General features: G+C 56.4%; 2 protein-coding genes across 3 annotated transcripts; both read left to right on the plus strand.

Moving 5' to 3' along the window:
- Positions 1-1,059: 1,059 nt before the first annotated feature.
- Positions 1,060-7,908, plus strand: PKDREJ (polycystin family receptor for egg jelly). The gene has a single exon (XM_037049993.1). The coding sequence runs from the start codon at positions 1,060-1,062 to the stop codon at positions 7,906-7,908; it is 6,849 nt and encodes a 2,282-aa protein (XP_036905888.1).
- Positions 7,909-9,763: 1,855 nt separating this feature from the next.
- CDPF1 (cysteine rich DPF motif domain containing 1) lies at positions 9,764-16,906 on the plus strand. 2 transcript variants are annotated; one of them, XM_037049443.1, is made up of 4 exons: positions 9,764-10,304; positions 13,006-13,118; positions 14,013-14,124; positions 15,081-16,906. In XM_037049443.1, exons 2-4 carry the CDS (start codon positions 13,006-13,008, stop codon positions 15,225-15,227), a joined length of 372 nt encoding a protein of 123 aa, XP_036905338.1. In that variant the 5' UTR covers positions 9,764-10,304; the 3' UTR covers positions 15,228-16,906. The 2 variants fall into 2 exon arrangements, with proteins under 2 accessions (XP_036905338.1, XP_036905331.1); XM_037049436.1 differs by having other exon boundaries at positions 9,764-9,897.
- The last annotated feature ends 1,594 nt before the right edge of the window (positions 16,907-18,500 follow it).

Consider the following 18,500-nt stretch of genomic DNA (forward strand, 5'->3'; position numbering starts at 1 on the left):
TCCATTTAAAATCAGAGATAAACTGAGTGGGTTAAAAAAAAACCCTCTTAAATATTGCCTTAAAAAAACCCAGTTTGAATATGAAGACATAAATAAGTTGCAAGCAAAATAATGAAAAAAGATGTCGTACAAACAGCATAAGAGGGCCAGTGTGGCTATTTTGTTTCATTCCTGTGCCCAGTTTTACTCAGACATAAGTGACATATATCGTGACCACCTTAATATCAGGCAGAATCATCTTTAAGACCAAGATTATTCCCAGAGATGGAGACACTTCGTAGCGATAAAAGGGGCAATTCACCCGGAAGGCACAACCACAAATGCATGTGCCCCTGATATATAGAGCCCCAAAATACAGGAAGCCAAAATGGACAGAAATAAAAAATGAAATAGATAATTCCCTAGTCCTAATAGGAAAGTCCAACAACCTCTCTCAGCACTTGATAGAACCAGACAAAAATTATTTAGAAATCAATAACCGTAAGAATTTCAGGGAAACTCCCAATGTCTGAAAATTAACACACTTCTAATCCATGGGCCCAAGCCCGAACCCAAGGGGACATTAAAAATACTCTCCATTGAACGACAAAATGCAGCAGATATGCGGGATGCAGTTCCCAGTGCGGGCAGAAAACTGACCGCGGTCAACGCCTCTGTTCAAAAAGAGAATTAAAAAATCAGCGACTCAGGATTTGATGTTAAGAAAGTAGAAGAAGGAAAACAAAACGAGAAACCCAAAGACACCCGAACACAGACAGCCCTGGGCGCTCAGGCCTTCCCAGGCCCTTTGGATTCCGGAGCCCTGTTAAGGGGAGGGGTCTTCTGGGTGGGTCAGGAAACTGAACCACACCGATCCCACAAGCACGCCCTGATCAGAGGCCTAACGGGTGGGCATGAGCTGGGGCGCGCGAAGCCTGGGCTCCACTCGCTGCTCCAGGAACCCCAGCAGCCCTTGCCCACCCCGAGACCCCGCTGTCCCGTGACCTCGGCGGCCCGCGCCTCCCGGCCGTTGACCCACCACAACCTCTGCGCGCCTCTCGGCTGCCCCTAGCGGGCGCTATGCGGCCCGGACCCGCGCTTTTCCTGCTCCTGCTCCTGGGCCTGGGCCTGGGCCTGGGCCTGGGCCTGGGCCTGGACTTCCGCAGCCGCGCTCCGCCCCTGCCTCCTCTCAAGACCGGGGCCAACGTCTCCGCCCCTGCCTCTCCGGCTGGCGCCGCGGCCTACAGCTCTCCACCTGAGGCCAGACCCCGAGACCCACCATGGGGCAAGGCAGCTGCGTTGCGCTCAGCCCGGGCCGCCCCCCGCCTCAGTGGGCTAAGCGGCCACACTAGCCTCAGCCTGCGGCCACGCGTGGCTCTGGGCCCTGGCGTCACCCTGAGCGGTGGCCGAGGCCTCTGCTTCTCCCACAGCTCCTCGTGGGGGGCACAGCGGCCCTGCCTCCACATCCGCGTCCTGCTGCGGGCACCTCGCGCACGCCGCGCCACGCCCACCCACGTAGACCTGCACCTGTCTGCGCCCCGGGGCCTGCTCTCCCTGCAGTGGCTTGCCCGGCTGCGGCGCTCGCTCGGGCCTCTGGAATGGACCTTTCACCTCGGGCTGGGCAGCCCCACCGACGTCCCCTCCGCCTCTGGCTCTTCCCCCAGCTCCACTCCACCTGGTGGCCATCTCTCCTCCGCGGGCTTCGTGGCCCAAATCGAGTGTCCTACAGATGGGCCCAGGCCTGTTGTTCTGGAAGCTGTCAACTCGGACAATCCCCAAGCCGTGGGGTCTTCCGTGTCTTGTCAGTTAACAAGACAGGTACTTTGCACTATCAGAAAGATCAAGATCAACAAGGATGCAGACGGTGGTCCCCTGGTGTTCACTTTGTCGACGGACATTTTCGTCAATGCCACAGCCGTTTACGACTGCCCATCAGCTCGGGTCAAGCAAGTGAACTGGGAGGTCTATTATGTGCCATCCCTCCTGCACAAGCCGGACTGGCCCAACCCTCTGCAGGTTCCGAAGCCCCAGGACAGGCAGTCGATGGTCATGGACATGCCGGCCGGCAGTTTGCCTGTGGGGGTGTATGTGTTCGAGGTCGTTCTGAACCTGGTAAAACCCGCCGGGGAGGTGGTGAGTGGCTCAGATCACGTCTACGTCACTATTGTGAGGAGTCCCCTGAAGGCGGTTCTCCTTGGGGATTCCAACGTGACGGTAGACTTCACGGAGAAGCTGGTTCTGGACGGCTCGCAGTCATCCGACCCGGACTCGTTCTACCCGCTGCAGGGGCTCCAATTTTCTTGGTTCTGTACCACAAACCCGGGGAACTACAATGGGGAGAAAATAGCAGTGACAAGCAGGGACGTGTGTCTGCCGGAGCTGGACGACCTGAGGTGGGCCCGGGCCTCCATCTCGGCAGTGACGCTGCCCCCACGGACACTTCAGGGTGGCCGGGTGTACTTCTTCAGAATGGTGATACAGAAGAGAGACAGAACAGCCTATTCTGATAAAAGGGTCCATGTGCTCCAAGGGGCAGCGCCTGTGGCTAACGTCGTGTGCGTGGAGAACTGTGATGCGGTCTTGGTGATCTCACACAGGTTTTCTTTGTTTCTCACGTGCACAAACTGCGAGGCAAGCCGTGACGTCTACATGTGGTCGATTCTGTCCCCTTCGGGGGAGGAGGTGGTGTTTGATTGGACGGGGCAAACTTCCACAGGCAGGAAGAGCGATTATTTGTCTGTAAAAGCGTTTGCTTTCAGAGACTTTGTGGAAGCCCAGTTTTCGCTTTCCTTAGCGCTAGCAGCTTGGAGTGGCGTCAGCTTGGTCCTCGAGTATCCCTTTATTGTTAACCGTGTACCTGAAACTGGCGATTGCAAAATTAATCCGGCTAGTGGAATTGCATTTTATACGAAGTTTGTCATCCAGTGTAGTGACTTTAAGGACCGGAACACCCCTTTCACGTATAAAATGATAGTGTCCGATCTGCATGGTTTCGGTGAAATCAGTTCTTTGAGAGAGAATACTCTGGGGCCCATCCTGTACCTGGGCAGCGAGCCCACGTCACCCCCTTTCTTCCTCCCCCTCGGTGTGCCGGTCAGCCACTATGCCATGAAGCTCTTTGTCCAGGTGTACGACTCTCTGGGAGCTTTCTCTCAGGTGACCTTATACGCCACTGTCCAATCGCCTACCGACAGGTACGCACCGGAGATGGTGATGCGGCATTTACTCAATTTCACCCTGGGGCAGGGCTCGGCCCTGTCCACTTTGCTTCAGAAGCAGGACTTTTTGCCCGCAGGCTACTTAATGTACGTTGTCGCCTCTGTGTTGAATGGCATGAAAACCGAAGCCACCCTGCACGCAGGCAAAGTCAGACTCCGGGCGCACCTCCTCAATGCGTCTCTCTCCCTCCCCGTGAGCACTCTGGTGGAGGTCAGCCAGCTGGTCACGGCCGTCTCCAAGTTAACCCAGAAAACATCTGAATTCACTAGCGTCGCTAAGAAACTTGCCACGGCTAGGATCTGGCAAGCCAATCAAGCCCTGCAGCAGCATCAGCGGAACAATAAAGACTTCCACGCTGAACAAATAGAAATCGTGAGCACTGGGATATTGACGGGCTTGTCCAATATCCTGAAAATGACTACTCGCTACGAAGCGTTTGCCGAGCCTTTCTATGTAATGCAGTCTCTGGCGGACACGGTCCTGGCAGGGAAAGTGCCGGGAAATGACACCACTGTGATGAAGGCCCCGAGCTTCAACATGTACGTCAGGAAGATGGAAAAGTGGCTGGTCACCAATGTCTTAGGTGACGAGGAACACGGTCGGAACTGGTTCCGTACCACAGTCAATGTGAGCAGCGCCCCTGGTTTGCCTGCAAACGCGCCCATTTCTATCACGTTTTGTGAGTTCGCAGGTGACCCCTTTCCTTGGCTGAACGACCAGGAGAGCATTTCAGCAGATGTGGTCGGCTTCAGAATGACAGGGACCACGGAGAGTGGAGACGTGCTGGAGGTCACACCGGAGGTGGTGGACATGTACCTAGGCAGAAAAGACTTCAGCTCGGCGGCCTTCCAGCTCACGGTGGGCCCTGACAATGAGCCGGGCGAGGCGGATGAGGCCTTGAGAGAGACCACAGGGGCTTTCCGCTTCACAGTGGACGGCAGCGCCGTGAAGGAGCTGTTGGTTCACATCCTGACGGAAGTGACCGTGCTGTTCACTGTGTCCGTGTACGCCGGCGGCCAGATCGCCCCCACCGCTTTGGTCGCCACCTTCCTGGTGCCCCATGACATCCCTCCGGTGGCCAACCAGAGTGGCCTGTTCGACCCGGCCTGTGCGGTGAAGATGGCGCGCGTGGTCTGCCTGCCACCGTCTCTGCTGCAGGTCGTCGCCCGGCGGGGCCGCTCCTCCGAGAGCTCCATGGTCGTGGTTCTGCGGGCGTCTCACTTTGTCATGAAGCCCACAGACAAGCTAGTGAGAATCTCTCTTTTCAGCGTGCAGTGCTTGGACATGCACGGGATCCAGAGTGAGTGGAGAGAAGACGCCTGTGTCCTCCGAGAGAGGACCACCTGGGACAGAGTGCACTGTGTCTGTAGGAACACAAGGAGGGCCCGGCGGCAGCTGGACACAGTCAGGCTGGCCAACGTTCACCTGCACATCCGCTACTTCACGGCCAAGGTGATTGTGGTCCCCAACCCTGTGGATCTGCGGTTAGAGATCATCAAGAACATTGGCCAAAACCCCGTGACATTGTTCACGGTCCTCTTCATCTTGCTCACGTACGTGGCCCTGGCCTTCTGGGCCCTGCACAGGGATGAGACCGACCAGTTCCTTCGGGACCACGTGATAGTCCTGCCCGATAACGACCCTTATGACCACGTCTGCTACCTGGTCACTATTTTTACAGGAAGCCGCTGTGGGTCGGGGACCAGGGCCGATGTCTTTGTCCAGCTTCAGGGAACAGAAGGCACCAGCGATGTGCACTGTTTAAGCCACCCTCATTTTAAAGCCCTGTACCGAGGGAGCGTCAACACCTTCCTGCTGACAACAAGGAGCGACCTGGGGGCCATCCGGGCCATCCGCGTGTGGCACAACAATGAGGGCAGAGGCCCCAGCTGGTATCTGAGCCGAATCAAAGTGGAGAATCTGTTCAGCAGGCACATCTGGCTCTTCATGTGTCGGGAGTGGCTTTCCATCGACACCTCCGTGGACAGGACGTTTGATGTCACCGAGCCCAACACGCCTCTGAACAGGGTGGACTTCTTCCTGATTGACATGACCAAGCAGCTGGGGAAGGCACACCTGTGGTTCTCCATCTTCACCGGCGTCGTCGGCAAAGGCTTCAGCCGGCTCCAGAGGCTGTCCTGCTGCCTGGCGATGCTGCTGGCCTCCCTGCTGTGCAACATCATGTTCTTCAACCTCAATGCAGAGGAGGCGAAGGGGCCCGAGGGGGGCCGCTACCTGCGGTCCATGGTCATAGGGCTGGAGAGCGCTGTGATCACCCTCCCCGTGCAGGTGGCCATCACTGGCTTGTTCATCTACTCCCAGAGGCCGCCCCAGGTGAGCCTGGATGAGGTGTCTCCTCGGAAGTACCCCACGGTGGGGGTGGAGGCTGGGTACTGGGAAGACCATCTGAAAACGTGGCACGCTCAGGAAACTGCCGGGCAGCCTGCCCCCGGGGGCAGTCCTGGGCTGGGGAAGGCTTTTGCCAAGGAGCCCTCCAACGCGGGGCGCCGGCCTAAGAAAGCGGGAAGAAAGGCCCCGCGCACCCTCAAGATGAATACAAATGACAACAACAAGGGTGTGAACGGCGGCCCCAGGGCTCCTGCTGCACAGCCGCCTCCCCCGGAGCACCTTCCGCCTCTCGCCAGGAAGCCCAGGGTGGTGCTGCCTCGCCGGTGCGTCTGTGTGGCGTGGCTCCTGGTCTTCACCACTTCGGGCGTGTCCTCGTTCTTCATCGTGCTGTACGGACTGACCTACGGCTACGAACGGTCGACAGAGTGGCTCTTCGCGTCGTTTTGCTCCTTCTGTCAGTCCATTTTTGTAGTGCAGCCGTTCAAAATCGCGTTCTTGTCGGGCGTCCAGTCGAACAGGCCCAAGTTCTGTAAGAACCTTTCGTGGGTCAGCAGCTATCGCTACACAGAGGTCCAGCTGCAGGACCTCCGGCTGGCCCCGGAGGAGATGCAGGAGCAGCACCAGCGTGTCCTCCGCCTCCGGGACACGAGGATGTACCAGCCCCTCACGGAGGACGAGGTCCGGATATTCAAAAGGAAGAAGAACACCAAGAGGCGTGCGTGGCTGCTCCTGACTCGCCTTCTCGCGCACGTTATCTTCCTCGCCCTCCTGCTGAGCCTGGCCGCCCTCCTCCGCCACCCCGACGGCTTCTACTACAACCAGCACGTTCGCCATCAGTTCTCTCAGGGGCTTGCTACAGTGACCCGGCTGGACGACATCTATCAGTGGCTCGGCAGCGTGATGCTGCCTTTGCTCCACAATGACCTGAACCCGACGTTTCTTCCCGACAGCTCCTCTCAAATCCTTGGCCTCCCACTGATGAGGCAAGTGAGGGCGAAACCTGCTGGAAAGGCCTGCCCGCCTGCCCAGAGCTCTGTGCCAGACAGCATCAAAGGGGAGATTCACTGCCACCCCACGTACGGCTCCCATCCAGAAGACACAGACAACTACGCTCCGTTTTGGACGAAGGTCAGTAAGCGGACGACGGACAAGAACACCCACGGGTTTACCTATAAGCCTCCAGAGAGGAGGTGGGTGTATTATTCCTATGGACTTCTTCACACCTACGGGTCCGGGGGGTATGCCTTCTATTTTTTCCCAGACCAGCAGCAGTTTAATTCCACACTGAGGCTCAAGGACCTCCAAAGCAGCCAGTGGCTTGACGAGAAGACGTGGGCTGTGATTCTGGACTTGACCACCTTTAACCCGGACGTCAGCCTGTTCTGCAGCGTCTCAGTCGTGTTCGAGGTCTCGCCATTAGGCGTGGTGAATGCCAGCGTGTCCGTGCACTCCTTCTCCCTGGGCAATGTCAGGAGGGAACTGTCAGCAGAACTCGCCTTGTACGTGGCCATCCTTGTGTGCTTCTTGGCCCACGTGGTGCACGAGGGGCACACCGCCTGGCAGCAGAGGGCCTCCTACGTGACACACGCGTGCAGCTGGCTCAGCCTCGTTCTGGAGTGCACCTTTGCCGTCCTGATCGCACTGGTTCTCAGCAAACATTTCCTGGCCGCTGGCGTCATGCAGTTCTACTCATCTGGCTCCAGGGACTTCGTGCCCTTCCACGCCGTTTCTCAAGCGGACCACGTCATGGGGATCGCTTTGGGCTTCCTGCTGTTTCTGACCATTTTGAAGACCCTCAGGTACTGCAGATTCTTTTATAGCGTGCGCCTAGCTCAGAGGGCCATCCACACCGCCCTGCCTGCTATGTGCCACGTGGCGCTCATGATGTCCCTGTGTTTCTTTGTGTACGTGGCTTTTGGATGCCTGGTGTTCGGTCAGCATGAATGGAATTACAGTCGCTTGCTCCACGCCACCCAGACAGTGCTCTCCTACTGTGTTTCGGCTTTCCAGAACATAGACTTCTCCCAGAACGGGGTCCTTGGGGCCCTGTTCCTCTCCTCGTTTATACTGCTGGTGGTCTGCATCCTGGTCAACCTGTTTCGGGCCACGATCCTGTCTGCCCACGAGGAAATGACACAGCTGGTATACGAGGAACCATCGGACGAAGCGGAAGCGATGGCCTACTTGTGCGGTAAACTCAGGATGGTGTTTGGCTTCCTGTGCTTCCGCCCCAGGGCCCGAGACAAACCCACCATCTTCATGGACATGCTCTACGGGCGGCCCGAGAAGCACAACCGCCGGTTCCTGGGGCTGAAGACCAGAAACATTAACGAGAGGAAGATGGTGTATCTCGTGGTGTGACTGTGACAGTTCCGAGAGCTGCAGGCGAGAGTCTCCCAGCTGACGTTCAGTTTAGTGGCTGCCAACCAGTGTCCCGCACACACACACCCTTCATCTGCAAGTATTCCCATGGCCGACGGCCCCTGCATTGGGGGATGAGCGCTCTTCCCGGGGAGTTAGGTGTCCTTGGAGCCTGTGGCAGTTTAGAGGATTAGAGACCCAGTGGGGGCTCTTTCCAGAGACCAGAGCTTCCCTGACCCAAGTCCCCTCCACCAGCTTCCCCCTGCCCCGCCTGCCACATCCCAACTGGTCTAGGGCCTGAGGGGCCTGTGGGGGGGCTCCAGGGCTCGCCCTGGATTTGGAATTAATTCAGGGATGAGAACGGAGGTCAGAAGTCTGAAGCTTGCCATCTACCCCCTAAGGATCCTTCAAGGTAAAGATGTAAACTGCAACGCTAGCTTTCTGGCCGTGACACGGAGTTCTTGTCAGACAATGGCAAGGTGCTGTGTGTGGGTTCACTCTGAAAGACGGTGACTGTTCTGCAGGTCTGACCTAGCAACACCTGGGTTTGACTTCTGGGTGTTTGTGGCCCAGTGGGTTGTTACTGAGTAATAAAGCACAGGTGGTTTGCTGTTTAAGAGCAACAGGGGCTGGCAGCTGTCTCATTTCCCCGCAGAAGCCTGCTCATGGATGTGGATGCTATGTCAGAATTAAATGTGGGACTTCTGAGGGACACACCGTGACTTCTGCACCAGGGGCATCTACACAGGGCCCCTGCCCTGGAAGTCAGGGCTGGAAACACAGGACAGCAAAGTCAGCCTGGTGACTGGCCGCTTGGTCCCAGGGGTTGGTTACTCACTGAGGTGGCCCTGTAATTTTACCAGGCACATGCTTGCGGTGTTGCACATTCTGTGGGTTCAGATCAACACAGTTGTATGCCTCTGCCATTACAGTACTATAGAGGATTTTCACTGCCCTGAAAATCCTCTGCTTTGAATCCATCCATAGAACATCACCACTGTAAACACAGTTGGGGTTCTATTTTTCTAGTAACGAAAGCAAAGTGCTTGCTTCGGGGCCCAGGACAGGGCCGCTCTTGCCCAGACCCAAGAGCAGCTCATTCCCAGCATTACTAACAGGCTCGGTATAATCCTTATTTCTCACCTTTCAGGGGGGAAAGCAGGGAGGGCGCCGCACAGTGGAGGCCACCGCAAGTGTCGGGGAGAGCCTGCCCGGGGCTGGGGTAGGGGAGTCTGGGAGCCAGGGGAACCTTTGGAAGCAGGTGGGGCCCTGGGGCAAGCAGGGCCAGGGAGGTTGAATGTTGGGGCGCAGGTCTAGACAGGCGTGTCGCAGGCCGTTTTAGGGTTTGGAGAAGGGTGATAATGTCGCAAGTGCACACAGCTTTACAAAGGTCCCAGGAAAGGGCAGGGCTTGTGCAGAACCCAGCTTCTCTGCGTCATGGGACATCAGGGCATCATGGGCCCTGCCTGTGACCAATGGGGCTCCCGTCCTAACGGGGGACAGGTAGCGTGCACACTAAGAGGACATTCCAATCCAAGGCACGTGACGAGCAGCGCGCGAAAGGCGAGACCAAGTGGGGCTCCGCAGAGCCGGGGTAAAACACAGAAAGAAGCCGAGAATCTTAGCGCAGCACGAACGGCAAGCCAAGTAGGAGCGCCCTCGGGCCAAAGCAGGGTCAGGCACCGCTCAGGTGCTGCACCCGCAAACAGCAAACACCAGGAAGACGCCGTGGACGCGGAAATCAAACCGTAGCTTCATCCCCCTTCGCGCATGCGCACGGGGTGATGGGAAGGGTTGCGCACGCGCCGCTGGCCGTCAGGGGACGGGGCCGCGCACGCGCTGAGAGTCAGGGGCGCGCGGTACGCCGTTGCGAACGCGCGCAGATTAGAGAGGCATCCCGGCGGCGTGAAGGGAGTAACGCGCACGCCCTGCTGGCCCCAGTCCCTCCCAGCACCTGAGTTCGCCCACGGCCACGATGCCTCCGTAGAGGTTTGTGGGATTCCGAGGACCGGGGTCGGAACTGCCGCTCGCCGCGCTCGGCTCGGGCCGGAGGACTCCGGAAAGGCCCGAGTGACAGCGGGCTTGTTAGCTCCAGGGGCCGGGTCTGGACGTGCGGGGTCCCCCAGACCTCGAGAGGGGCATTTCAGGAAACTCGGAGGAGTCAGCTGTAAAGGTTGGGGATAAAAAGCAGCAAGGCGAAGAATGCCTTCCAAGAGCACGTCCTAGGACGGTGCGCCCGGATCGCGACGGCCCAGGGGGAATAAAAGGCAAAGGACTTGAGGATAGATCCTTAGGGACCAGTCGCACTGAAACCCAGAACCGAAAGTGCGGGGACGGGGGCACGGCAGACAGCCTGACCCGTGTGCGCCTGGAAACCGAGCTGCAGAGCGGGAAAGGTTGGGGCGGCTGTGGCTAAGAATTTTCCAAAAATAATAAAAGATACCAAAACACAAGGCAGAGACTGCTCAAAGAAGTGCAAGCAGGGTGAAAACCTGAAAAGAAAAAGTTGGTGCAGGGTCCGGCACGAATAACGCCCCTTTTTTAATTACAAAGTCAAGCATGTCATTCTGTAACATAACAGTATCACACTCAAGCACACCACATGGCACTGTAGGTGAGATGTTCCGATGAAAACTAAGTTATTACACCCATGTGTTTATACCCTACCAACCATGCTCAAGCAGGCCTTCTGCCGGACCCTGTACGTGTATATATGCACACATGTATAGAATTATAGGCATACATGTCTATATGCATGTATGTATATTACAGGTGTGTATAATGTACGTGTGTATTAGATTTCGTTAGATACAATGTACATATTACACATTTAGTGTGTGTATACGTGTGTGTGTGTGTGTGTGTGTGTGAGGGTTTTTTTTTCCAAACTGCTAAAAGCCAAAGATAAAGAAGATCTTCCAGGAGCCCCAGGGAAGCTCCACAGGCAGAGGCGGGGAAGCCTTCTGGGTGGAGGAAGAGCCAGGGCAGATGCTAGGAGGGGAGTAAACAGGAGTATCTGAGCCTGGTGTGTGTGGGGTAGGGGCGGGCAGTGACAGGAGAAGATAACGTTGGCTTTTAGGGGCCTGAAATACCAAGGGAGGGTGTGTATTCTGCCGTCATGGGTTCAAGGCACCATTCAGTCTAGATTTTGAAGGCTCCTGTCACACTTTGTCCTGCTTCCTCTGCATCTATTGAAGTGATAATGTGGTGTTCTTCCTTTTTTCTGTTACTATCATAAGTTGCATCCATTGGCTTCTGAATGTTAAACGAACCTCGCATCCCCAGGACCAAATCCACTCAGGAATGATGCCTTAGGCTTCTTATGTATTATTGAATTCAGATTGCTAATATTTTGCTAAAGCTTTTTGGATATCTAGGTTCAGGAAGGGTACTGGTCCGTAGTTTCCCTGTGATGGCTTTGGGTAACGGTGTCAGGGCCATCCTGGCCATTTTTGTGTCAGTGTGAGACGCCGTCCTCATAGTCACCACCAACTGCTGCCTTCTCGACATTCTGAAACAGCTTTTGTATGTTGGTTCTGTGGGGCTGGCCAGGAAGTTCGTTTGGTTTTTTCTGTAGGATGGCTCTAATAGTGCTTAGTTGTCTTTAACTTCATTCAAAACCATTTCATTAGATTGTATTGTGAAAAAAAAAACTTAGCAAAACTGGTGAATTTTGGGGTAGCCATTTTGATACTGAAGAAGGAAGAAAATACGCAACATTTCAGCATATTATGCTTCATTGTTTCAAGAAAGGTAAAAATGGAACTGAAACACAAGAAAAGATTTTTGCAGTGTATGGAGAAGGTGCTATCATGGATCGAACGTGTCAAAAGTGGTTTGCGAGGTTTCGTGCTGGAGATTTCTCCCTGGACGATGCTCACAGTCGGGTGGACCGGGTGAAGCTGATAGTGATCCAGTTGAGACATTAATTGAGAACAATTGATGTTCTACCATGAAGGAGAGACAGCCGACATACTCAAAACATCCAAATCAGTAAAATTATTGGTGAAAATGAAAAATAATGTCCTTGATTTTACAGCAAAAACTAAATGGACTTTTTTGGTCAACCCAATATTTCTTCCTTAAATGCTTAACAATTTGTGGTTAAGCCACCTAGGCCTGATTTTTTCTGTTATTTTATTTCATTTTTTTAGGAAAACTTTAAATTATGAAACCATTTTTCTGAATAGCTATAGGGCTATTTAGGTTTTCTGTTTCTTTTTGAGTCACTTTTGATGATCAGTCAGTTTTTCCCCCAAGAAATCTGTCCATTTCAGCTACATTGTCGGATTTATTTGGTAAAAAGTTGTTCATAATATGCCCTCATTCTCATTGTCTTTAGTCTGAGCGATGTCCCCTCTTTCATTCCTGATTGTGGCACTTTGCATCTTCTCATTTTCCTTGTCAGTCCAGTTAGAGGTTACCAACTTTATTGATGTTTTGAAATAACCAGCTTTGGTTTTATTGATTTTTTTCACTAGTCATTTTCTATTTCTTTGATTTCCATTCTTTATTATTTTCTTCTTTTTATTTATGTTAGGGTTTACTTTGCTTTTTTTCTAGTTTCTTAAGGTATAAACTTCAGTGATTAACATTACATGTTTTTTCCCATTTAAATATTTAGAGCAGTGAATTTTCCTGTGGACATTGCCGAAGCTGCATTCTACATACCTCGATACGCAGGATTTCAGCTTTCATTTAGTTAGAATATTTTGTAACTTCCCTTGTGATTTCCTCTTTGAACTGTGGTTTATTTAGAAGTGTATTGTTGAACTTCCAAGTCTGTGGAGATTTTTCAGGTGTCCCTCTGACCCTGATTTTAATTCAGTCACTTTGGGGGTGGAGACGTCCTTTGATTCCAGTGCATTACGGCTGCCGTCCCATTTTATGGCACAGCACGTAACCTCTTGTGGTGAAAATCTCTTATGCACTTGAAAACAAGTGGGACCTGGGGGACGTCTAGGACTTACTCTGAACTTGAGGTTCCTTGTTGGAAAGGGGCACCTTCCGCCCTCTTGGTCAGAGACACGTTGCGGGGCTTAGAGCTCTGGGCAGTTCTGGGTTCTGACAGTGACCTGCTGTGTCTTGACCTTGCAGATGGCGTGTGAGGTGGAGTGCCAGCCCGTGGGCGTGTTTGAGTGCCAGCTCTGCTCCCTGACAGCTCCGTACAGCTACGTGGGGCAGAGGCCCCCCAATACCCAGTCTATCATGTGAGTACGTGTCCAGTGGCTTGTGCGTCCCTGCACACCGAGCTGGTGGCCTGAGTCTCACACGTGGCTTGGGTGTTGGCTTTAGGCCCACGCAACCCAGTTCTGGATGTTTGGTGTGACCCGAGGAGGCACCAGGCAGGGCTCGGGGGCCATCTGGCTCTCCTATGCCCAGCCAGCCCCTTCCTGCCCTCTCCAGCCCTGCCCACGCCCGGAAAGATGCACTGTGGCTCAGGCTGGGGCAGCTTGGCAGCTGGGCGCGGGCCACTGAGGAGGCCTTTTCACAGGGCTTGGGGGACGGGGCTGTGCCTCCTCTGCTGGTGCTCAGCCTTGCAGCTCGTGGGTGCACTGGTGGGAATGAGTCCTGAGCACCACCTCCCCAGGATATGCCCAGAGATGGGCCTGCAGCAGAGCCACTGGGTCTCAGGCCTGTATTATTGACCTTCAGTTTGTCCCTCATCAAATGCCACCTCAGGGGCAAGTTGACCAATAATAGGTTACTCACACCAGACAGGTGGCAGGGGCCAAGGCTTCTTCCTTCTGCCTTGGTGGGCTCCTCTACTGGAGGAGGGAGCATCACCTTGGAACCCCGGAGGTCTCCTTCCTGGTGTGCTGTGTGAGGTTAGCACCTCACACAGTGTGCAATGCCCCAGGTTCTCCCTGCCAGGACGCAGGCCGTTTGGGCATGGGCACTGCCACAGCAGGGGTGAGTGGGGGTGGCCTCATAGCGCTGCCCCATCCGGAGAATCGGGCTGGGGTCTGGGGGCTCGGGCAGCAGCCGCCGGTCCATGGCCCTCCCCTTGGGCTGCTTCCGAGCCCCGTGGAGCCGCCTGTGTGCAGGTTCCGAGGGGCTCCCTCCACAGAGGTTGGACACTGGCATCACTCACTGTCCTGCAGCCTCTTGGAGGAGAGCTTCGTCACCAAGGACCCCTTCACTCCGGACAAGGACAGATTCCTGATTCTCGGCTCCAAATGCAGCGTCTGTGGCCGGCTGGTGTGTGTGAGCCCGGTGGGTAAGCCCCAGGCGACTGGAGCTGCCTTCTCTGGGGGCACAGGCTGGGACCCCACAGGCTTGGCTATGGGAGAGGTCACGCATGAGCCTTTCCCAGGGACGGTGTGAGCACCAGCCTCCCCTGGCGTCTGTGACCCTGGGATCCCTAGGCAGGGGGCGGGGGCTGCTCTTAGAGACCAACTGGCCTACCTCATTGTGGACGGTCCCTTAGCCAAGGGAAGGGGCAGGCAGAGGCGAACTGGGGTCAGTCCGAGGGCCTCCGTGGGGCTGGGGGAAAGCAGTAGATTCTTGGAGGCTCCACACCACCCCAGTGGCCCCTGGTGGCCGCCCCCCACCCCTGCAGGATGGTCACCTTTCTAGTTGTTCCTGGGGAGCCTTCCAGAGGAAGCAGCCCCACTTTCCGGGACTTGCTGGGTGCCGGGCTGTACCCCGGAGGCTTCCGTTAATCTGCCCCAAGCTGGGCCGGCAGCGCTTTCTCCGGCAGGAGAGGTTCAGGAGAGAGGTGCGGAGAGTGGGAGGCGGGGCCAGGGCCCTGGCACAGCGAGCCTAGAGTCTGCAAACCCAAGGGCGGGCAGGCGGTGGCCGGTCCCAGGAGCCATCCTGCCTGGGGATGAAGTAGGGACGGGGGAGCTGTGTCCCAGGCCCCTCCCTCTGAGGCGAAAATGCGGGCAGAGGTGATGGGGGATGTGGGAGGAGCCTCAGTCCAGGCTGCCGGGGGATTCAGGTCGGACCGCCCACCCCTTCCCCACCCCCTGCGCCCTGCCATTTCTTTTACTCTCAGGTCAAGACCACACATGGTCCTTGGGGTGGCCAGGCCCCCAGGCCACAGTCCCCCTCTTACAGTTGGGCTCCGGCTGCACCCTTCCCACCTCCTCTCGGCTACCCGAGGGGCCCCGCCCCTGCCCTGCGTGCGATGAAGGGCCGGCCCCCAGTACTATTCCCCCCCCTTCCAGGAGTGCAGCCTGTTCTACTCCAAGAGATTCTGCCTCCCTTGTGTCCAGCGGAATGTCCACGCCTTCCCTCAGGAAATTCGGCATGACTTGGAGAAAAGGAAAGATCCATCGAAGAGGCCAGCCGGCCAGCCCAGCGCTCAGACCTGAGCGCAGCCTCGGTGGCCTGGGTCGGTGAGGGCTGAGCTGGGAGCACGCCGGGTGCGGGCCCTAATTGCGGGACGGCTGGAGCTGCAGGGCGTGGGGTCCCACCTGCAGCCGCTCAGAGCTGTGGGCGTGGGGCAGGAGCCCAGGGGAGCAGGAGCCCAGGGGAGCAGGGGCCAGGCCGGTAGGGCCCCTCGCTCCTGCCAGGGCGCCGCCCTCCTGGCAGGGTAGTCCCTGGGTTCTCCCTGCTCGCAAGTGGTGGGGCCCGAAACCCCGCGTGCCCTCGTGCGATGGGCCAGATCCAGGAGCTGGCTGCGCGTGCCAGGCCACTGCCAGGCGCGAAGGCCCGTGGCCTCGGAGTCACCCTGGAGCTTGGGAGGTTGCCTGTTGGTGCTTTCAGCCCCTTCGGTTCCCTGCGGCTGGTTCCGCTCCAGGCCCAGCTCCAAACCCAGACGGGGGCCACAGCCACCCACCCTCCCACCCCACTTCATGGCCTGCTGGTGGCCGTAGACCCAGCTCCAGGGCTCCCATCTTTGTGGCCCCCGCTGCATCTGTGGCCGACCCACCTCACCCGCGGAGCGTGAGGGGCGGCCGGGAGAGGGAATAAAGAGCTGCCACTGGCCAACCGTGTGCCGCGCCCTGTGCCCCGCCCCCCCGCCCTTCTCTCAGCTGCCGGCCTCGCGTCACTTTCCACAATCGCACGTCCTGCTCCAAGGCACACGCTGCCAGCGCGCTCTGTCCTCGGACAGAAAGGGGCTGCGCCCCAGTGACCCCGCAGGTGCACGGTGTGTCCCCGCTGACAGTGCTGCGTGTGGGGCGGGGGCTTCACTGGCCACACCTCTCTCACAGCCTCACTCCAACTCACCCAACCAGATTTAAAAATAGTTTATTTTTGAAAACCATTAAGGCAAAACGGCACCCTGAAATTAACTCTTTACATTCATCAGTCTTACAGTAGGGACATTCCAAATACACAAGTTCCCGTAAATTCAGGCCATAAATCAATATGTATGATCAGTTCAATTTCCTAATGGGAAAATGAGTAAGACCCAAGATTTTAAGAATTAGTTATCTGAGAACCATTATTAATGCTGGAACCAAGATTGGTTAGCATGACTGGGAAGGTACCAGGTGCTGGTGGCCGTTCCCCGCACGCCCCGTTCGGGGCCCGGACCCGCCCAGACGCAGAGCCTGCTAGGACAGCGCTGCTGCGGAGCGCCGCCTGCCCAGTACTGCCCAGTATAAACCCGGGGGCCTGTCACCCGACACGCTTGGAGAGTATAAGGCACGGGGAATGGTGACGAGAAGCACACGCAAGAGAGCAAGCCCTGGCCGTGCTTTGGAAACCGGCTCCGCCCTTACGTGGGTCCCGGGGGCAGCACAGACCCCCAGCGGGTGGGAGACTGGGGTCTGTGGTTTCCGTGTCTGCTTCGGGGCGGGCTGCCACGACGCTGCCAGACCAGCCTGCGCAGATGCTCGGCCAGGACTGTCCGGATGGCGGAGTTCTTTGGCACTGACCCGCAGGGCAGAGGGCGGCTGCTCGCGCTCCGAAGCACAGGGCCTCCCGCCAGGCCCTGCGGGAAGCCGGTGACCTCGGGTCCAGGGCGGCCCCCTGGTGGTGGTGAAGCAGACCGACCCGCCGTGCCGCTCGCGCACACAAATAAATTCCAGGAGACGTGAAAACCTCTGACGTGCGTGCGGCTCTCTGTTGTGACACTCCAGGTTCCTGTTTCCAGCAGGCCCGGAGCCAGGCTACTAGAACATGTGTCAATTAACACTGATTTCAAAACACCCAAATGGCTGTTACTAGATACATGATTTTAACTTAGTAAATTATTTATATTAGGATTAAAAAATTCAAATCACAGTATTTAAGATATAGCTATGCGCATGGTTCTTTTCACCACACAGTGTAGAAAACAGTGATACCTGAATGCCAGTACTGCAGTCTCACCAAGAAAGGGTGCTGAGTGTTAGCCGTCTTTTGTGAGGTACGTTTTTTTAGGCCTGAAAAAAGGAATAGGCCAACTGTGCTTTTGAAAAGAGAAGACATTTCCCCAAAGTGAGTGATTTTACCTTGAACATACGATCGGTCACTTGTCCTCGGGGCCTGAAGCCGGCCCTCCCTGCCGCCAGGAGGCCGACTCAGGCCCCTCCCGACATCACTGCTGTTTCGGGCTGGAGGGCGCCTGCTCGGTCCCTGGCCTGCGTGAGGCTGTAGTGCATCGTGGAACAGACTGGGCACAGATGCCGCTGGGCACAGAGGGCAAGAGAGGAGGCTGGTGTGTTCCCTGCTCTGGAGAAAAACAGGGAGCGTTTCACATTTGACCCACAGTAGCATTGTGGGGGGGGGAAGCAACAACAGGTCAGGTCTTAATTTGCTGTCTCTGGCGTAAGAAATGGGTTTCTTGTTTTTTTCTTTGTTTGCAGATAATGTGTTTCCAAACCACGGGGCCGCTGACATCCTTGAGGTGGCTTCAATCGTGATGTGACACTGACCATGGTACAGAGGGCAGGGGGTTCCAGCAGGACGTGGCCACGTTTCAGCTGGACCGGGTCACCTGCCTTCTCGGGGCAGGGGGCTGGTGAACGGCCAATCCTCCTCCTGTCTCGGGCTGGAAGGAGCCTGAGGAGGAGGAGCACGTGGTCTGGGGACAGCCCCACTGCAGAGACGGCAGACGGCACCTCGAGGGGGCAGGGGGCAGGGGGCAGGCGGTGGGAGTGCAGTGCAGGCAGCGGCCTCACCTCTGTTCCAATGTGCAGGCCACACGCAGCCTTAAAAAAAAGCCCTGAGCCCACTCTGCTGAAGTGAAGGTCAGGGACCTGTTGCATACTCCACCACAAAAGCATAGCGGAGGGCATTATGGAATTACTTAAATGAGAGCAAGACAACGTGTCTTTTCTCTCACAGAACTTCCAGCGTCACGTTGCGGCTTCTAGATGGTGGTTCCCGGGGAAATGAGATGTTCCGAGTCAGGCCAGACACGCTGCCTTTACTCTTAGTCTGTTTCCTGGGCCCCTAGGCGGTCGATGACCGAGTTCTAGAATTCCGGTACAACCTGAAAACTATGTAAATCTGAGCAAACACCGACACCCTGACCTTCGAAGCTGGTCTTCACACTCTCTGGGCAGGTAGGTCCCTGGGAGCGGCAGGCGCCCCGGGAGCCATCCCTGCACCTGGAAAGAGGAAGGCCGCCAGCCGATGGCACGCGTCACAGAGCTGCCAGCACGGTGTGGTCTAGGTGGGTGGGTCCACGTTTCCTGTCGAAGCCCCCGCAC

This window comes from Sturnira hondurensis, unplaced genomic scaffold (assembly GCF_014824575.4).
Source record: "Sturnira hondurensis isolate 20B ecotype Veracruz unplaced genomic scaffold, ASM1482457v3 Scaffold0000780, whole genome shotgun sequence".
Lineage (NCBI taxonomy): Eukaryota > Metazoa > Chordata > Mammalia > Chiroptera > Phyllostomidae > Sturnira > Sturnira hondurensis.